Below are 19699 nucleotides of genomic sequence, written 5' to 3'. Positions count from 1 at the left end.
GAGTCTGTAGAACTTGATCCATTTGACAGGCTCTTCAGGTAAAGATGGCACCCATCTACTACTTCCCCAGTTGATATTTTACAATAACCATTTTCTGATTTATATGATTGTTCTGCAGTACAGTTTTCATTGGGGTAGAGAAATGCACTATATGTGATATGTATGTATGTATGTATGATACAGACATGGAGAGATATCATATATCTCTATCTGTGTGATGCAGGTATATGCATCTATAGACCTCCAGTACAAGTGTATATATATATACATGTAGACACTGGCTATAATACAAATAGGAATAGTCTTGATTATGCCTTTAAGGGCCTTCCATTTCTTATTCTCATTCCCATGGCAGAGGAGGATTTCCTATGGCTGTATAAAGTATTATGGATAAGGCTCAAATGGGTGGCTACGCAGAGTCAAATTTCACACTCTCTGCACAACCCATAGAAACAGAAAAACCCAGAGACATTGGAAAAATATTTTTTGAGTACTTCATATGAGCCCTGATTATATATATTTTATAGTCCTGTTGTTATTAAAAACAATTCTTGAAATTCAAGGATCCTGACAGGCTTTCCAATGTGGAAAACCTATTGAAAAGCAATTTGAAATGCATTGCAGGTGAAATCACTTTTACCAAAGTGCAGATCATTTAATTTATTCTAAAGGCATATAATTGGAAAAAAAGACCAAATAGGTATTTTTTTCTTTTTACAATATTGTATAAATACATACTTCTTTATTCTAGCTTGAGTATGTGCATAGTTTTGGAAAAGTCCATGTCAGAAAAGAAAGTGACTTTTTTCTTTTTTCATGGACCTCTACAATATGTATAGTCTGAATTTTAAAAATGGGTTCTTAAGTGAAAACAGAAGAATAAAAAAGCAGAAGGTATTATTTATCTTGGCCTTGCCTACACATGTCAGAAAATTAAGACAGTGATGAATTACACATTACTGTACAAAATTTTATTGTCAGAGGCAAAATTCAAATTTGTTCTGTTTAAAATACAGAAGACAAATTTTCTCATTTAGAAAAATCCATTTTGTTAGTGCTTGGTTGTATCGGAATAAAAACTTCATGTTGAATACATACTGATTCAATTTTTAATGAATAATTTTAAAGTCATACCATAGAAAACATTTATCTGCTAAACTAACACAAATTTACTTATTTGGTAAATGCTCTAGTAACTTGTATTTACTAAAGGAACAGTTACTGTTTCATTTCTAAATCATAAAATATTAGAAAGAAAGAAAGAGTTTCCTTTTGGCGTATTTTATATAAGTTTGTCCATTTGGGCAATGGCTTTATGAAAACGAACTTTGTTGCTGAATTAATTCAAGTTTATTAGAAATAGCCCACATACTATTTTTAAAAGATTATCTGGTGAATTCAGTTGTATCCAGTAGCCACTTATGAAAGCTCAAAGGCAGAATGTCTCGTCTTGCTCCAAGTAACTGGACAGTGTGTTTCATAAGCTTCATAGAACTAATGTGTTTCATTTTATAGTCTGAATTTGTTTTCAATGACTATCAAAATGTAAAGGGACTAAAATATAGCAAATGAAAATGGCAAGTATATTCATACGTGACAATGTGCAGGTAGCATTTAAAAAGGTAATTTGAGATTACTATTAAACCATAGTTTAGAAGGTAGAATACATTTGAGGAGGAATTCATTTGAAAAATATTTCGTACTTGAGAAGTGACAGATAATAAACTTATTTTAAATAAAAATGAATAAAGAAAAATTAATAATGAATGTTCTCACCCAGTAGGTCTTAGGTTATGTGAAGGTGGGAACAGAACAGTGTCCAAGAACAAACGTAATATTGTGAACCTAGTAGGGGTTAAAAGGACAGCAACCGAATGATTAAGTTGGAAGACAAATGCACTGCACATTCAAGGCAGATGTTCTTTACCGTAATATCTGCTATAAAACATTTCACTCTCTCATTTACTTACATGACACAATAAAAATGTGTGCGATTAGAAGTAAGTTGACCTGTGCAGAGCTAGGTCAAAGCAGTTATCTTAAAGTGTATCCACGCACAGCAGGCCAATGGAAAAGGTAACTTGAAGTAAATTCAGCAGCTGCAGTCCATCTACACAGTACCAGGCAGAAAGAGAGAAATAGTTCCCTGATCACTAAGCAAAGACTTCTGGCTAGACTAATAGGTCACCTCTACAAGCAGGACAGAGGTTTAACCTTATCTTTGGGTCCACTGGTAAAGAGCTTTTCAATCCATCCTCCCTTTGTACTTATTTTTCAAGGCTCGTTGTTTGCATTATCTAATTATCTGTTATAGCTTAAAACCCTGGGCGCCTCGGTGGGTCATTCGGTTAAGCGTCTGACTCTTGGTTCCAGGTTGGGTCATGATCTCATGGTTCCTGAGATTGAATCCAGGGTCACGTTCTGTACTGACAGCATAAAGCCTGCTTGGGATTTTCTCTCTCTCTGTCTCTGCCCCTACCCACTCATTCCCCCACCCCTCTCAAAATAAATTTAAAAAAAACTCACTATGCAACACACTAATGTAAAGTGTTTTGATGAAAACTTTTATAGGCCATATGAAGTAACTTTGTTAAGAAACGAGGGTCAACCCAGAATGCATTAACATTTTTTTCTCAATTTAGTCAATGACAATGAAAAAGTAAGCAGTATTCAAATTGTCTATAGAGACTGGTCTGTATGGATAATCATTATGTTTCCATGCATGTAGGAGGCAGATTAATGACTGATTTGAGCCATGTAAGGCTTGGTTTGCAGGGTTTTGAATCCCACCTAATACCTATCACCAGTTATATAAACTGATCCCAACCCTTAACCGTCTCCCCATTGATAAGTTGGAACTAATGATATTTCAGTTTAGATGAGATGATGTCTATAAAGTGCCTGGCATTTCATAGACACTCAAATTTTTGTTCTTTTCCTATATTTTACCTTATTTAACATTAATAACATTAATATAGCACACAAAAAATTTCAGAAAAAATAAAAGATTGGATTTTCCTTTTTTCTTAGTGCATTAGTACATGAACTGGGAATGTGCAAAAGGTAGGCATCTTCAATGTCCTATCCTTAAATTACTAAATATTCAAAATAAAATCCCTTAATGTACTATGTTTCCAAAATCTGAATAAAATCATACTGCCTGCTAATAGGGCCATTTGTGAAAAACTTATCTTAAAAATAAAATGCAGGGGCGCTTGAGTGGCTCAGCCAGTTGAGCATCTGAATCTTGTTTCGGGTCAGGTTGTGGTCCCATGGTTGTGGAATCAAGCCCTGTTTGGGCTCTGTCCTGAGCGTGAAGCCTGCTTGAGATTCTCTCTCTCCCTATGTTCCTCTCCCCTCCCCTTCTAAAAATAAATAAATAAATAAATAAAACAAAATGCATATATTTATACATATGCAGTATACTTAAAATTAGGACATATTTTCACCAACTGCTTATTCTTAATACTTAAGACTGTTTAAAAATTTTTTAAACTTTGAAATAAAATTTTATAAAATCAAATTGAAAATAAAAGCCTCTGGAGTTCCCTTTTGTTAGTATTTTCCTGAATAGAAACTACAATAAATGAAATATTTTAATAAAAATTCCTTATTACTTCAAAGCAATAGAACTAAAGGTTACTCTTATTAAACTAAAATTTAAAATTCTAGAATATTTTATAAGAACATTTCTGTACTCAAAAGTTCCCACATACTAATTTGAACAAATACATTATTGCCTCTGATAAGAATTGTTGAACCTGTTTTCAAGAATATATGATTAACTTAAAATTAACACATTGTGAATATACCAATAGTATGTTAAAAGCATTTTTAAAAACTTGAACTACTTTTCTAGGGTAAACATTCTTCCTGTAACCTACTGATATTATTAAATTGCTCAAATAACTTTTCTTAAAGATAAATTCTATCCCAATTGATATCCTAATTATAAAGTTTAAACCATGTAGTTTTATTATATTTTCTAAACATTACACATTTTCTGTAAAACACAACTAAGTGCTGTAAACCAAACATTGAGAAGTACCCTAAAAGTTTTGAAAACAGTGTACAAAAATACTTGCATTATCTATATCTAAAAATAATTTAGTTTTTCTTCGATAGAATGTAATTATATTTCATGTTTGCTCTTATTCTGATTGGTTCATGATTTATGTTTGTTTCATTTATTGTAATGTGAATTCTGCTCTTCCCTCCTTTCCCTTCACAAAGTGCTTTGTGAAATAAAATGTGTTCAATAAATATTTAATTAAATTGAATTTTGTCCTATATAATTAGCAGTGTCAAATGATAACAACCTGGCCATGACTTCAAGTAAAAGAAGAAAACAAAACAGGTGTAGGAATCTTAATTTCTCATTCTATAAACTTTTACTACTCCTTTCACATGTATATGTGGTTACCTCATGGTCATCCTGAGAATAATGGAGGTATTTTAGGTCTTCAATTTCTTAGAAAAAAAATCCTTAAAATTCTAATAGCCAGTAGATTTTAATTAAATATATCATTGTAAACTTCTTTAGGAATTCCTTTTCTGCATCTAATCCAGGACTGCAGCGGCACAAACACTGTTTTTTCACAATTCAGTCTGCATAGATTTATAAACATTTTACCGAATATTATTTTCACTGATTTAGATGGAAACCATTTTATCTGTGGTCTGACCATCTGTTACTACAGATAGAGCCTTTCAGAGAAATATGTGTAAAAATAAAGCAAATTATCACCATTTTAAAGTCATATTTAAACAGTAGTCACTGAAAGATAATAAAAGGAAACTATAATCAATGAACCATATTTTTGTAACAATATTGGGCTGCTTGTATGGACTAAAGTGAACTGCTGATGAATATTTCACCCAGTTGTTTGAATCATGCAAATTAGAAACACAGACTTTGAAAAATAATATAATTACTGTAGACATATTTCGTCACATATTTTAATGCTGCTTCTGGTATTAGGAAAATCTCCAGCTAATGCAACGGATAGAAGTATTTCAAAAATGCCTTTCTAGTTTAGTGGTAGGAAGGTTTCACTGAAAGCCCAAGGTTACTGTGCCTGTTCCCCAAATAACAACTGTATCATTTTAAATAGTTCACATTTCTACTCTGAACCTCAGTTTTCTCATCAGACTATCAGGGCTAACATAAGTTATTATGTTTTTGAAAAGAGCCAAATTAAACAGCATGTGTAAAGCTCTTTGAAAATGAAATTCAATTTATAAATACATTCTAATCTGAATAAGCTTGTAAGATATTAAAGTTATATTTGTAAACAGTACTGCCACAAAAAGCCCAGTCCTATAATATAAATTATCTTAGAGATAATATAAACCAAAGTCAGTTTAAACTGCAGTTAAAATCTGGTTATTGAAACTCAGGAATAAGCCTACAATTGTAGATAGTAACCTTAGAGGTTGTGCTTCTCTACTTTTTTTTTTCATCTTAAAGATTTTAAGAAAATCTTAAGGAAAAATGTGTAAAAATGGGGAAAAGTTTTTATTTACAAGTTAGTTAGTGATATTTAATATTCAGTATGGTAAATAATTTAGTCCTGTCTAATTGGAACCAAATTTTGCTGTGGTACATATATTGGCACAGTAATATGGTAAGCCTAAGTACTGAACACTTTCAACAGTTTGTTATTTCATGCATATATAGGATTTGTAAAGCATACAAAGAAGAGAAAAAAGATAAAAACTCTATGTAGAAAATAGAATTTTATAACTACATTTTACAGAATATTCCAAGAGATATCATTGGTCATTTTATTATTTTGAAAATATTACTTATTTAAACAACTAAAAAACGTTAAAGCCTGATATAATCTTCAACATTGGAAAGGACAAATTATTGAAAAATATGTAGAACAGAAATCCCATCTCAATGCCATTGATACTATTATACCGTTTAACAAACATTCTATGAGGTATTGAACATTGCACATAATTTACACATTTAGGATTTGACATTGTAGCTAAACCAGTTGTTCAAGGCCACTAAAATACTGAAAGAGGATTGAGATTATTAACAGTGGGGAGGAAAAAGAACTATAAAAGCCTTTCTAACTCAAATCTGGAAATATGATTTCGCTCAAAAGAATGTCACAACTAAGAATTTTCAATAATTCATGACACAAAATAAGACATCCACCTCTAATTTTTTATCTATTTATCTCTATTACATGAATCCAATGCTCATACAGTACATGTTTTGGACCCTTACGGCAGTGTGATATTTATTGTTGTCATGTCTCAGAACTTGTCCCTTATGGAGTTTACATATGTGTAAGTACTAGTTAAATTACATGACTTCTGATAGGTGGGACGACTTTTAGATTTAATGCTAAGTATTACTATGTCTCACTAAATCCACATAGTGTATTTAAAATTCATGTGTTTTAATTGAATGAAGTGCTGAAAAATTTAGGTATGAGTAATAGATATTAATTGCTAAAAAGCTAAAATTCAATTTTAGGTGATACTTGCTCAATGGATTAGGAAATTGCTACTTTTTATTAAACTCAAAATAAATCTATGACTCTGGTTTTAAAACACCTATTTTTTTTTTCCCAGTGTTCAGTGACGATTAGAACAGCTCTTTCTCAATAATTTGCAAGGAGACGTGGAAGAGTGGAGAACCTCAGGAAAATAGAAAGCGGTCCACAAACTTTTAGCTTAGGTCCAGTAGTTGTGCTGGTATTTTATAATGGCCAACTTAAAATATGTTCATTTTGGAGCATCTAAGCAACGTTTGGAGAGCTGGACTACTGGGTGAGAATGCCATGTAAAATAAGCACTTGTGTTACATAACACACAGCCATGAGAAGGGCTACTTAAAATTCCCTGGCGGAAGACAGCTGTCAATGCCAAAGGAAGAGCTTTGCTCAAGGAAAGTGACTTTCATCGGAACGGACGGCACAACTGGCATCAAAAGTCATTAAATGGTATCAGACGTACTTGAGGTGCGGTCACTTAACGGAGGATTAGATCGACACAGACACAAAGACCAACACACACGAGAGAATTTTCAACCCTCTGGACCACCCAACATGAGATGGAAAAACAAACAAGATGGAAAAGAAACACCTTCTCAGCGCTGAGAATTCTTAAGTGTGCACAATTGTTTGATGCAATGGGAAGTTTGACCAAAATGATGACAGAATCCATATTTAGGATACGAGGCTGCCACTTTAAAGAATTAGAAGAGTGTTTATACATAAATTTTGTTTGAATTCATTTTCACGTAGTAGAATAGACCACTGTTCAGGAAGTAGATGAAAAAATCTATAACAGTTGAGAAATTTAGTCAGGAAATTGTCATGAAGAATAGCGTTGAGATATATTCTTTTAAGCTTTTTCAAAGTTTGCATAAGTTTATAAAAAGAGATAAAGTTTCTTTGAAGAGATCCTTTGCACAAGTGCAGTGTGCAACATACTATATACATACAGGGTTTCCCTATGTACATATACATATGCATACACTATCTATATGCCTTTTTAAACGTATACACAGCTTTAACTCGAAGAAAATGAGTTAGTAACACAGGAATCATTGCAAGACAATCCAAGTGCTGAAATAAGTGACACTGATCACTTCAAGGGCTGTTTTACCTCTCACATCGCCCAGGACTAAGAGTATAATTCCTTTTTAGTTTTTCTTTCATCGCAACACTGATTGTCATAGATAATCTTTGTGCTTTTGTATAATGCCCATCCTGGATGTAACAGATATTCACGTACAACATTGGACATTTTAAATAAGCATGCTGAACACAGGCAGGACCACACAACCATGCACAAAATATTCTGAATATGTTTTTCCAAACTGACTGTAACATCAACATGCACCACTATCATATTTGGTCCTGTACAGCAAGGAATGTACAGCTGAAGCAATCATGGCTAGTTTCACTTGCAAGAGTTTCTTGAGAGAAGAACACCCAGTAGAGAAACAAAACGGAATGAATGAAACAAACAAAAAATCCCCCAAAACCAAAAATTAAAAAAAAAAAAAAGTCCTCCCACACGTTAACACTGAAAATCTGGCCATTTTCCACATAGCACATTTTCCTCATTCCATATAAAGCAGTTTTCTCCCAAAATTCTGAGTTGAATTGTTTATAATAGAGCTACTAGTGTCTCAGAGCTTTTCCCAACCACTGGAAGAGCTCATCCTGATAGAGCATTTTCCAGCGCACATTGGCTTCAACGGTCTCCACAGCTCTCAAGAAAGAGGCAGCAGCTACTCCATCGTAATTCTTCATGAAGTTCTTCAGCTGAAAAGAAACATTTTAGAGTAGTAAACATACATGTCTCAGAGAAACTCATGGCCAACATATATAAACAAGATTGTATGTGGAACAAAGTGCCACCACGCCTACGGAAGGCCTACCTAATACGTGAAGCAATCTTACTAACAAAATGAAATATGAGAATTGCATCCATTAGGTGTGAGGTAGTTTCTTTTGGAACTGGAAGGAAAAAAGAGTGGACATTACAGTTCAAAGAGCTCTGAATTCAGCTTCTTGTTTCATAGACAAATATTAAAAGAGATGTGTTTATATTTTCATATATGTTGAGGGGATTGTGGCAAAGGCTAGTTTTAATTATGAATCATATCCAAGGTACAAAATAGCCTTAAAAACTGAATATGAGGGTTAAAGTTCACTCTTTGTTGGTAGAGATAAAACTATTCCTTATTTTCCCCCAAATAAACAGTGTAAGGGCTTGACATTATCTTTGGTGGCAAGGGATTACCAGTTATCAGCTAGTGGAAAAAACTAATGATGCTATATGAAAACTGGACGGTTAATGACATTGCAATCACCTGAGTAACTCAACTTAGAAGGAATGAAGCAAGAATGTGGACTCATTTAGCTAGAGACGTTGAGCATTTAATTAAAATGTTATAATTTTAAAATGCATTGTTCTTCTTTTCATGGAAAGATTTTCTCTCGAGAGTTCACATATTCTGGGGATGTTTAGGGATTTTGTTTCAAGATTAAATACTAGCAGTTTTTCTTTCTGTTTGATATATCTTAAAAAACTGGCAACCAACCAACAATCGCAATGCTAATAGGCGAATGTGAAAAATCAACTTGCAGCACAGAAACATTATGTGGTGTAATTAGTGTGGGGTGTGATTCATCACATGGTGGGTGCCACATGGAAGATATGCCAGGAGGGAAATGTAGTGCATCAAGATTGACTCAGGGACAGGGAGATATGGGGTGGGGAGGATGCAATTAAAATGGACTTTTTAATATCTTTCTGCGTTAATCTAGAAAGTGGTTCGCTGGTAGTTTGGTTTGTTTATGACAGCATTACTTTGATTACCTGATACGATGGGTTTTCTCAAAGTTTATCCTCTACTTTCCTACAAAGCCTTGTGCCCCTGCAGCATTAGCAGTAGGTAGCCATATCTCAGAGCTATGTCCTTTATAAGACTTCACAATCACTATGCTTTTATAACCAACATGTAAAATATCCAACATATAACAAAGATTTGTTGATGCTACCCTTAAAACTGATTTGACATTTTACCAAATTTACACATACTAAGCAGAAGAAGGGAAGACATTGGAATTCATTGAATATCTTCTATATATATATATATATATATATATGCCTGTAACACGCTCACACATATCTTCAAAGGAAGTTGAATATAAACATTTGAATCATATTTTTAAACTTTAACTGATTAATCCAATAATTCATTTGTATTGATGTGTTTGGACTCATTCAGTCAATATTTCTAAAGCAACAAATAATACATCATGGTCTGTTTTGAATTATATTTTATTATAAAAATATGTATATTGCCATGCATATTACATATGTATATTACAGTGGTATTATTTACGTAGTATATGTCAATCAGGAAAAAAATTATATCTACTCCTCTTGAAATATATTCTGTGCTATTACATACTTTCCTAGGCAGTACTAAATATGCCAGATAATGGTAAATGACCCTTTGGAAACCTTGATTCTGTGGAACATGCTCTTGGCCCCTTGATGAAATAGACGGCAAGACAGCCTGAACACATGAAGTAAAACTCTTAAGTCCTCCTCAAAGACAAACTATGGGTTTGAATATGAATGAGTTATTGACACAAAGAGTAGGTCAGATTACCCTGCAAAAGAACTATCAATAAAAAAATGTTAAGTGGTGGGTCCCCAGGGATTCATTTCCTAAATCACTATTTAAGTGCACTAAATAACTTCCTTCACGAGCTCAGAGAGCCTGAGGTAAATCATCTGAATCTTAGGAGTAGCTTATTCATCAGAACACATAAGGCCCAACTCTCCATAGCTGGCATAAATTGATCTCATACCCATATTCTTCCACAGCCTTTCTGACAAACGCATGGTGAGAACAGCCATCTAACCGGACCTGGGGTGTGATGATAGCACCTTCCAGACTCCTGCCTGACTTTATAGGGCCTGGGGTAGATGGAAGGCACTTGGCATTCCAGTTTGCTTCTTTCTGCAGCTCTTTGGTAGATTTTCTGCTGTTATTAGCTTTTATTGTTGTGTTTCCTAAATATTTATGCCATCTTGTGCTTTTATTTGAAAATGTTGCAAGTTTAGACATTTTTATAAAATAGCATTTAGTAACATGTCAGCGTTGTTTGTGCTTCCCGTTCTTAGCCTAAAATTTCTAGACAGGTTTGTTAATTTCTCTATTAGAAAACATTTTAATATTAAAAAACCTCTTATTTTAGGGTAACCTAGACCCTAAGCATCACGAAATAAATTATTTGGAGAGTAAATTACACAACATAATATACTCTCAGTGACTATATAAATGAATTGAAGTAGCTATTGCCCTATTATGAGGTTCATATTTTCAACATTAAAACTGTAAGTGGGGTGTCTGTGATGCACAGGATCTATGTTCTTCCCCAGCCGTGTTGTAGATTAGGTTCAAAAAGGCAGAAAAACGAGTGCTGGAGAGAATTGCTTAACAGACATTAGTATGAAAAACTGTCAAGGGCCTCCGTGGCTCCCTCAGGTTGTACTTCCATTAGTTTAAAATTAAGGAAATAACACACTGTTTCATGGAGAAATATTGTTCAAATTGCTGGAGCCATGTAATTAGAAGGAAATTGCCAGTGTCAGGTATGAGAATGCAGTTTTGGGGAAGGGAGTTCGGGACAATACACATTTCTTTACTGAATGCCCCTAAGGCTGATGGGGATCATTAAAATCTCAACTGAGTTTTCAGAATTCATAAAGATGCTGATTCCCTTTTGATCTAGATACTCTTGAAAATAAGAATATACCCTATCCAAAGGGAGCATATTGGGTTTTCTGTTTCTGAGGCTCATTGGTTATGAGAGGATGAGTCTGGAATTTCCTAACCCCTTTTATTTTAATGAAAGGGGGTTATTAACAATACAAAGTAAACCCCCATACCACTCAACAACAGTGGTCCCCAATCTTAAACACAATGATTAGATAATGAAACTCTGGAAAAGCCTCAGGCAGCAGTTGTCCAACTAGAAAGTCAGCACGAGTAGCTAGATGGTGAAGGGATTCGTTGCTTATGCCACGGACAGTATCGTGAAGTTAGCTGCTTGCTGGATAATGGAATAAAAGCCACAATTTAGTTTCAGTTTTGAAACTGCACCTTTCATTATAGGGGTATCTTGGGACATTTCAAATAGCAATTAAATCAAATGGAAAAATATGAAATCCATGTGTGAAATAAATAAAACAAAGTGGTCGGCATATGATAACATCAAATTAATATCCATTTATTTTTTATTAAATTTTTTAATGTTTTTTATTTTTGAGAGAGAGAGAGAGAGAGAGTGAGCACATGAGTGGGGGAGGGTCAGAGAGAGAGGGAGACACAGAATCTGAAGCAGGTTCCAGGCTCTGAGCTGTCAGCACAGAGCCTGATGCGGGGCTCATAATCCCAAACCATGAGATCATGACCTGAGCCGAAGTCAGATGCCCAACCAACCGAGCCACCCAGGAGCCCCAAATTAATATCCATTTAAAAGATGTTTTCTCAGAGTACGTGGGTGGCTCAGTGGGTTAAGTGACTGACCCTTGATTTTTGGCTCAGGTCATGATCTTATGGTTTGTGGGTTCAAGCTTTGTGTCAGGCTCTGTGCTAACAGCATGGAGCCTGCTTGGGATTCTTTCTCTCTCTCTCTCTCTCTCTCTCTCTCTCTCTCTGCCCTTATCCTGCTCTCTCTCTCTCTCTCTCTCTCAAAAATAAAACAATACACATTTCTTTACTGAATGCCCCTAAGGCTCAAAATAAATAAATAAGCTTAAAAAAAAGATATTTTTTCATGGCCTGGGTATTACTGAAGCAAGGGAATTATGAAAGACAGTTTGAGGAAGAAGTGGGAGAGGGAACAGATGAAAGGCTGCAAGAAAGGGGCAAAGGCAAAGACGGGAGAGAAGACAGGAGAAGGAAGGGAGCAAAAACAGAGAAGGACTAGGGGAAGGAAAGGGTGGAAGAGATTTTTCACTTCTGTGTTCGACTTCTCAGGTTGTGAGTAAATGAATCTTTCACTCACCAATTATTGAATGTAAAATCAAGGAATTAAAAGTACTTCCTTTGAATACAGAGAAAATTGGAAGCAATCATTCATTCAATCGTTCTTTCTTTCTGTTTCATATGGGTATGAAAGAAGTCCTTCCCATTTAGCTTCCTTTATTAAAAAAAAATATAGTAAAACATGTGCTACGGCTTTCAAAACCAAATCCTTTAGGGTTGGGAACACATAGCAGGGATAAAAATTGAATTTCAAATCATTACAATCAGAGACTTAGCTTAGCTCCTAGTGTTGCAGGGATCCAAGTGAGTGAATAGGGGACAATCGTACAACATTGGGCAATATTAGAAGATGTTACGGATGGTGCCAGGGTTGATGCTTCTGGGGAAATGCTGCTCAATGTGATTATCTCTGGGTCATAGCCTCAGGCGTTCTGTCAGTGAGAGCTGAGGAAGCTATGATTCTCAATGCCAAATCTCAGGCTATATTTTACAACGGAGTTGCGCAATGGACGAAAAAGTGAAAAATGGTCGAAGCCCAGCTCATCTGAATCATTTCAAAGTATCTATATTTTTTCCTCCCTCCTACATATTTATTCCTCCCCATTTTCCACCCCTCTGTGTTACAAATGTGAGTTAATGGTCAAAAAAAAAAAAAAATAGCTGATTTAAATTTCCATAGAAATAAACCAGATAAAAAAGGAAGGAAACATTAGATACACTCCAAACTGGACACTAATCCTTTAAAAAATTGTTTATTTTCATCAGTGAAATTCATGTGTAATCATATCAAGCAGAATTTTCAGCTATTAATCTCAAGATATATTGTCAGACACATTCTCTGTCACACATATGAATTCATTTTATTGAACAGACTAGATAGCATGAAGCATTATTATCACATCCAGTTATCTACTTCCTGTATAGGCCTGTCCACAAAGCAGTGAGACCCAAGTTCTGTACCTTAACACCAGCCTTGATCCTTTGTATCTAAATACTGAGTCATTGTGACAGGATAGTTCTGTTATTTCTAAACTGGGTTGTTCCTCAACTGATTGGATCAAAGATTTCTGGAGTAGAGTCCCCCAGTTTGGGAAACATTACATTTAAACATTTCTCGAAGGCATTTAATGTTTAATATAATAGAAATACGTTTGCAAATAATGAATTGAGTAAAGTCTTTAGCATGTATGTGTGTGTGTGTGTTTTAAAGAAATGGATATGAATCTGTTGAAAAAATAAATGTATGCCTTCATATGTTTATAAAAGAAAAGCATTAGAACTCATATTAAAATATTTACCTCTTTGAGTTCACTTTCAGTATTAAGAAATTCTGTAACTCCACTAATGAGTTTAGAATTCATAAATAATGCCTCCCCATACCTGGAAAGATGAAAAAAAAAAGGCTTTATGTTAATATAGGCAGTAATTTAAGAAATATTACTCTAAAGATTTTTTTAGAATACTTTTCAAGGGCTCCATTTGACTAATGTTATCTTATTGCCATTAAGATCTCTAAACATTTCAAAGTCATTTCTCTGGGTAGCAAGGGAGGTGAATAGAGATATGGCTGTGGGGCACCATCAGATGCTCAATCAGATGCTCATCTGATTTGGCTCAAAGTATTTTAGAGAGGTCCAAATTGTAGTAAACAAAAACAAAAACAAAACAAAAAAAAGAACTTAAAATTAGATTTAGTAATTATTATTATATTTTCAATCTAAGGACTAAGGAAGAAATTTTTTAAAACTTTCAACTTAAAGTAACCTAGTTTACTATAAGAAAACAAAAATCCCAAAAAAGGAAACGGGACTGTAAGATAAACTTGGGCATTATTAGTATGTCACACAGATCCTTTGGTCTGGTCAGTTACAACTGACATTGACATTCTCCTTTTTCATGCTTAAAAACTGAGCCAAATTTCTTTGAAATGCTCCCAAAATATTAGCATTTTTTTCATGTAGGCATTAAATTAAAATATTGAGTTGTTTATTTGGATTGCATAATCCTTGTACCACAGATATAAATTCCTGACTCTTGACCTATAGAAAGGAACAATTTGTGTCAGTGTGTTGGAAGGGTTTCTCATTTTACTGATCTCTATTGTGCTAAGGACACCTATCACAGGTTATCTTTTAGGACTTGTTAAATTGACAATATCTTAAGCCTAATTGTTACAGATGGCAAGGAAAAGTGGGGAGTATATGTAGTTTTCCAAGTGTCTGGCTTGATTAATTGGTGGATTATTTACTGAGGAAATGAAGACAGGAGGAAAATGATGGGTTTAGCTTTGCAGGTACACCTCAGCAGCAGGTCCAAACAGACAACTCTCTTATCATAGGGTGAAGCTTAGGTGAAATGTCTCAGTAAGAGATATAGATTTGGGAGTGACTGAAACCATTAGAGTAGATGGCAACAAAAGCCAGGGAGAATCTTTAGCGCAGGAAATAAGGAGCATCTTGGACAGTGCCTCCATGAATTCCAGTGTTCTAGGATCGATAGAAGAGTAGGGATGAAGAAAATCCTATTTTTCAACACTTCCATATCTGTAGGTATGTTGAAATCTCAAACTTTCTATCTTTAAGTTAGAGATCAGGGACTCTCAGTGAGACAAAATAAACATATCAAGAACCAAACGTTTTTTGGTAGGGACTAAACTATACATCTACTATACTGAACTCTGATATACAAAACCACTCCCTAAAGAAATTGTGTATTGGCAGATATTTAATACTCCTTAAAGTGAACTGCTTGTATATACTAATTTCACTTTCTGTCTGATTATTCACTACATTATATGCATGACAGCAAAGCAAGTTCTAATCTTCCAATCATTCCAATTTCTGAGCTGTAAATACAAAAAAGTCAGTGTGTCTTCTAGGAATATTAGTGCTTTCTGACAATGAAATATCCGTAGATAAAAATGTGTTTTAATAGGATACATTCATTCAAATTGAACTATTTATACAAGGGCAACTGATAAAGTTGTTTGTTAAAAACAAAGTTTACACACCAATTTTTAAGAGATAGAAAACAATAGGTCTGCTTACTATATGAGGACATTTAAGTTTGAAAACATGTGGCATCTACATGCCCTTTAATAAATTAAATTTCAAAATGCCATACAGATTGTCAGAGTAATAAATCAACATTCATTACAATATATTTAAGTACATAATGAAATATTTTCTTAAATTGAGGCTGAAGAATTCTCACCATGAAACAAGATGTCTCAGGAATGAATTCTACTGCACCTAGAACTATACAATGATTCAAATCATGGTTTCATTTCAGGTGTTTATGGTATTTATATTTAAAGGAAACTCAAACAGGGGCGGCTGTCAATTAAGCTTCTTACTCTTGAATTAGGCTCAGGTCATGATCTCTCAGTTGGTGAGATTGAGCCCCACATCAGACTCTGTGCTAACAGTGTGGAGCCTCCTTGGGATTTTCTCTCTCTCTCTCCCTCTCTCTCTACCCCTTCCCCACTTGTGCATACCCTCGCTTGCTCTCTCTCAAAACAAATAAACAATTTAAAAAAACTTTAAAAAAAATAAAGGAAACTTAAAACAATTCTACAGCAGTAAAGTTTTCTTGTTATATAAATAATAATTGTATCTGATTTATAAATCATTTTTTCCACAACACATTCAGAATATAGAAGTTTTATGATATTTCTTCAACCTTAGACAGTTTAACAGAGTTTCCACAAAAACTGTACTGCTAAACCTTTTTAGTCCCACATTTCTATATATAATCGCAGTTTTTAATCTTCAAAACATGAATAATGCTATAGAATTGTTAAAATAATTCTGAGTTTCCCAGAAGTGGCAACACCCATATTAGTTGACTATTTTAAAATCTAATTCTATTATCTAAGCCTTGGTTTTAACACAAAAAGTCGGGTCTTTATGTCTCATATATCACCTCTAATTTACTCACTCAAGTACCAATGAACTCTTATTTCTACCTGGTATTTAATATCTTCCATTTGTCTCTAAAAAACTTCCAGGCAAGGTCTCGGCCATGTGGATTTCGAGCGACATGGATTATCACATCAATTGCATCTTGATCCAACACCACCTCAGAATTTAGTGATAGATTCAGAAGCCTTTAAAGATAGAATTGTAGGAAAACTCTTAGCCCAATAACTTAAGCATTTTTATAAAACTTCAAAAAATTATATGCATTAATTTGTCATATATTTCAAAAGAATAGACCAGTGTAGACTTTACCAACACAATTTATCAATAGAACAACTTTCTGTTTATAGAAGGGGGAAAAGCAAGTTCATAATATTTTAATTAACTTGTTAATTAAATTCTGAAAAAATCTTGCAGGTGGAAAATCACAATTCTCTTTTAATGACCTAAACTTAGTTTTAAAAATCTTTATAGTAAACATTTCCTTTTATAATGAAACACTGTCTTACTGTTTAGGTAGAAACAGAGGTATATCTTTCAATTCAACTAGCTTTAGTCAAGTCAACATGGCAGTTTTCCTTAGCTGTAGAAAGTATATTTTAGAGTAACTACAATATACTCAAGGAAACACCATCAAATTCACAATAGGTTGGTTAATAGAGAGTACTTTTATTACACAAATAGATTTAGAAAATCAATTGACCCACCTGTTTAATAAGTTCCTATCATCACTGCAAGTTAAGGCTTCCAATAATATTTTCTTCTCAGAAACTGCTGTGGTAGAGTGGAATTTCATCCAGATGAATTCCCAGACATCCTCATCTAATAGTGAGACTCCTGTACAGTAGACGATGTCTCTAACATTTAGTGGTATTCTAAAGAAGCAACCCATGGTGGTTTTCTGTTAATGAAAAGCTTCATAGCATTTAAACTAAAGACAGATGTTGCTTTACTACAGTCAATTTTTAAAAAGATGATTTTGCTAATTAGTTTCTACCTGAAAGAGAATGATATTATATAGTAACAGTATTCAAAAATATTGGCAAGTGAATGAATAAAATAACGTACTTTATGTAATGGTAGTTTTAAATGCAATTTTTGTTTCCACTCTTGATACTCTATTTAAACAAAGCCAGAACACAAATGCTTAAAAAAACAGTGCAAAGAGGATGCTTTGTATTTCCACAAACAGTAATATACTTATCAACCAATGATCGTGCTGTCATAATTGGTAGACCCAAGAATGACAAGAAAGCCCAGGTTGAAGGGACTAATTTGATTAAAACAAACACTTTGTCCTAAATTCTTAGACAAGTCTCTCTAAAATTATTTTTCTCAAAGAGCTCTTCAAGTTTTGGAATCCAGAAGATTATCAATACAGGTAGTAAACAGATATAAGTAGTAAATTTTAAGAAAGTAGAAATTTCTTTTTCCTTACATTTATAAAAGTAACTATAAAAGTAGACTAAATTTTGACTTTGACTTCAAAATAAATATTGCAGTGGGAAACTGAGTGGATTTAATTAGTCTTGGCCATTTATAAACTGTAAATGTTCATGTTTACTTTACCATAGCTATTTTTTACTAAATATTGTTCTTTCAAGTCTCAGAGTATACCTCACATTTTAAAAACCGAATTCTCTGATAGATCACTCCAATATTTACAAAAAGTTAAAAATGCATTTCTGCTTTGTGTCACATTCAGTGATCTATTATTTACATTTCTCACTTATAATTTGAATGTGGCTAATAAGAAGTGTTTTCTCTGGATAGCAAGATAAAACAATCTCTTCTAAAGATTTAGGACCTTTGGTTGCCTGGGTGGCTCAGTCGGTTAAGCATCCAACTTTGGCTCAGGTCATGACCTCACAGTTTGTGAGTTCAGGCCCCATGTCAGGCTCTGTGCTGACAGCTCAGAGCCTAGAGCCTGCTTTGGTATCTGTGTCTCCCTCCCTCTCTGTTCTTTCCCTGCTCATGCTCTGCTTCTGTCCTCTTCAAAAATAAATAAACACACACAAAAAAATTTTTAAATAAATAAATATTTAGGACCTTGATGGTTAAAACACAGCTATGGTTGAAGGAGTATTTGGAAAACAGGAGGAAGTGCCTGAATGACTACCAGTAAGATAAACTTAATCTTATTCTGTTAAGCAGCTAAGTAGGGCTCCAATCAGAATATTGAAGATTGTGTATCAGGACACCATATGTTTAGATTTGCTAGAAGTATCATACAAAATTAATTGTTCCCAGATAGCTAAAACTATATCATTCTGTCTCTTTCAACACGTAATTTGGAGTGTTTGGAGAAAAGTTATTTTAACCTTGCTGTCTGGAGATTTTTTTCTTTGTGGCATTAGAAGGCAAGCACTTTGTTTGGTTGTTTTGTTTTTAAAGAACCAAAAGGAACACAAACATCAGAAGAAACCAGCAAAGAGCTTCAGAACTCACTGCCACCGCATGTAATCATGGTAGATACATTATACCCATCTTTACTAGCTATAATAAGAACGTTAAGAAACCTAGTCTTTCTCTAAATCAACCAATAATTCTCTTGGCGCTGAACTAGCCACACTGTCACCTCTAACCTCTTTTTTAATTAATTTTTAAAACACAGTTTGATCAGTCATCTTTGAGAAATACATTGGCAAGAGTGGATTTCCAACCGTAAGTATCCATTCTGTTAGCCAGCACTGAAGTGATACTTGTTAAAATGCAGCCTCTGGGTGACTATAAAGGCATAGGCTAGCGGGGTACTTAAGGAGCTGCTGTATGGCAACCTGGTCATACACAGAGCAAGGAGGAAAAAAAATCTTAAAAGGGCACTCAGCAATAAAGCGTTGAATATAACGACAGACAGATCACTCTGAAGGAATCTAATGAAAGTTGTCTGTCTCAAAGGAGGTCTTTAAAAGCAAAGCTGCCCAGAATAGGGGCAGGTTCTGTATCTGAAGCTGCAGACGCAAACCAAGAGAAAGACCCCATAATTTGGGTTTGTTCTGCCAGAAGCTGCAGGTCAACTTTCAGGCTTGCCAGCAGCTGTCCTTCCATGCACAGCAGATGTATCAAATTTGATTACTATGAAAATGAGACACACATATGTTTACATATATAATCTAAACCCTGTTGATGGTCCATTGAAAAACAGTGCTCAGTTTCAGCTGCAAATCCCCAACCTCTCAGGAAAAAAAAAAATGGCTCTATTAGCAGCTGCTAGGCATATGCATTGCTTAAG

At 34.2% G+C, this 19699-nt stretch overlaps 1 protein-coding gene across 1 annotated transcript in view; it reads right to left on the bottom strand.

Moving 5' to 3' along the window:
* Positions 1-8014: 8014 nt before the first annotated feature.
* The window catches only part of TRHDE (thyrotropin releasing hormone degrading enzyme), a 378437-nt gene continuing 366752 nt past the window's right edge, over positions 8015-19699 (bottom strand). The window contains exons 16-19 of the mRNA XM_007082254.3: positions 17175-17342; positions 16515-16655; positions 13846-13927; positions 8015-8297 (exon numbers count right to left, since the gene is read on the bottom strand). Of these exons, the coding sequence (XP_007082316.3) occupies positions 8154-8297; positions 13846-13927; positions 16515-16655; positions 17175-17342 (535 nt within the window). The 3' untranslated portion in view covers positions 8015-8153. The remainder of the gene's footprint in view (positions 8298-13845; positions 13928-16514; positions 16656-17174; positions 17343-19699) is intronic.

The sequence above is a fragment of the Panthera tigris genome, chromosome B4 (genome assembly GCF_018350195.1).
Source record: "Panthera tigris isolate Pti1 chromosome B4, P.tigris_Pti1_mat1.1, whole genome shotgun sequence".
In the NCBI taxonomy this organism is placed as follows: domain Eukaryota; kingdom Metazoa; phylum Chordata; class Mammalia; order Carnivora; family Felidae; genus Panthera; species Panthera tigris.
The sequence above is the reverse complement of the archived record's forward strand: the minus strand, read 5'-3'. Positions and strand labels throughout refer to the sequence as shown.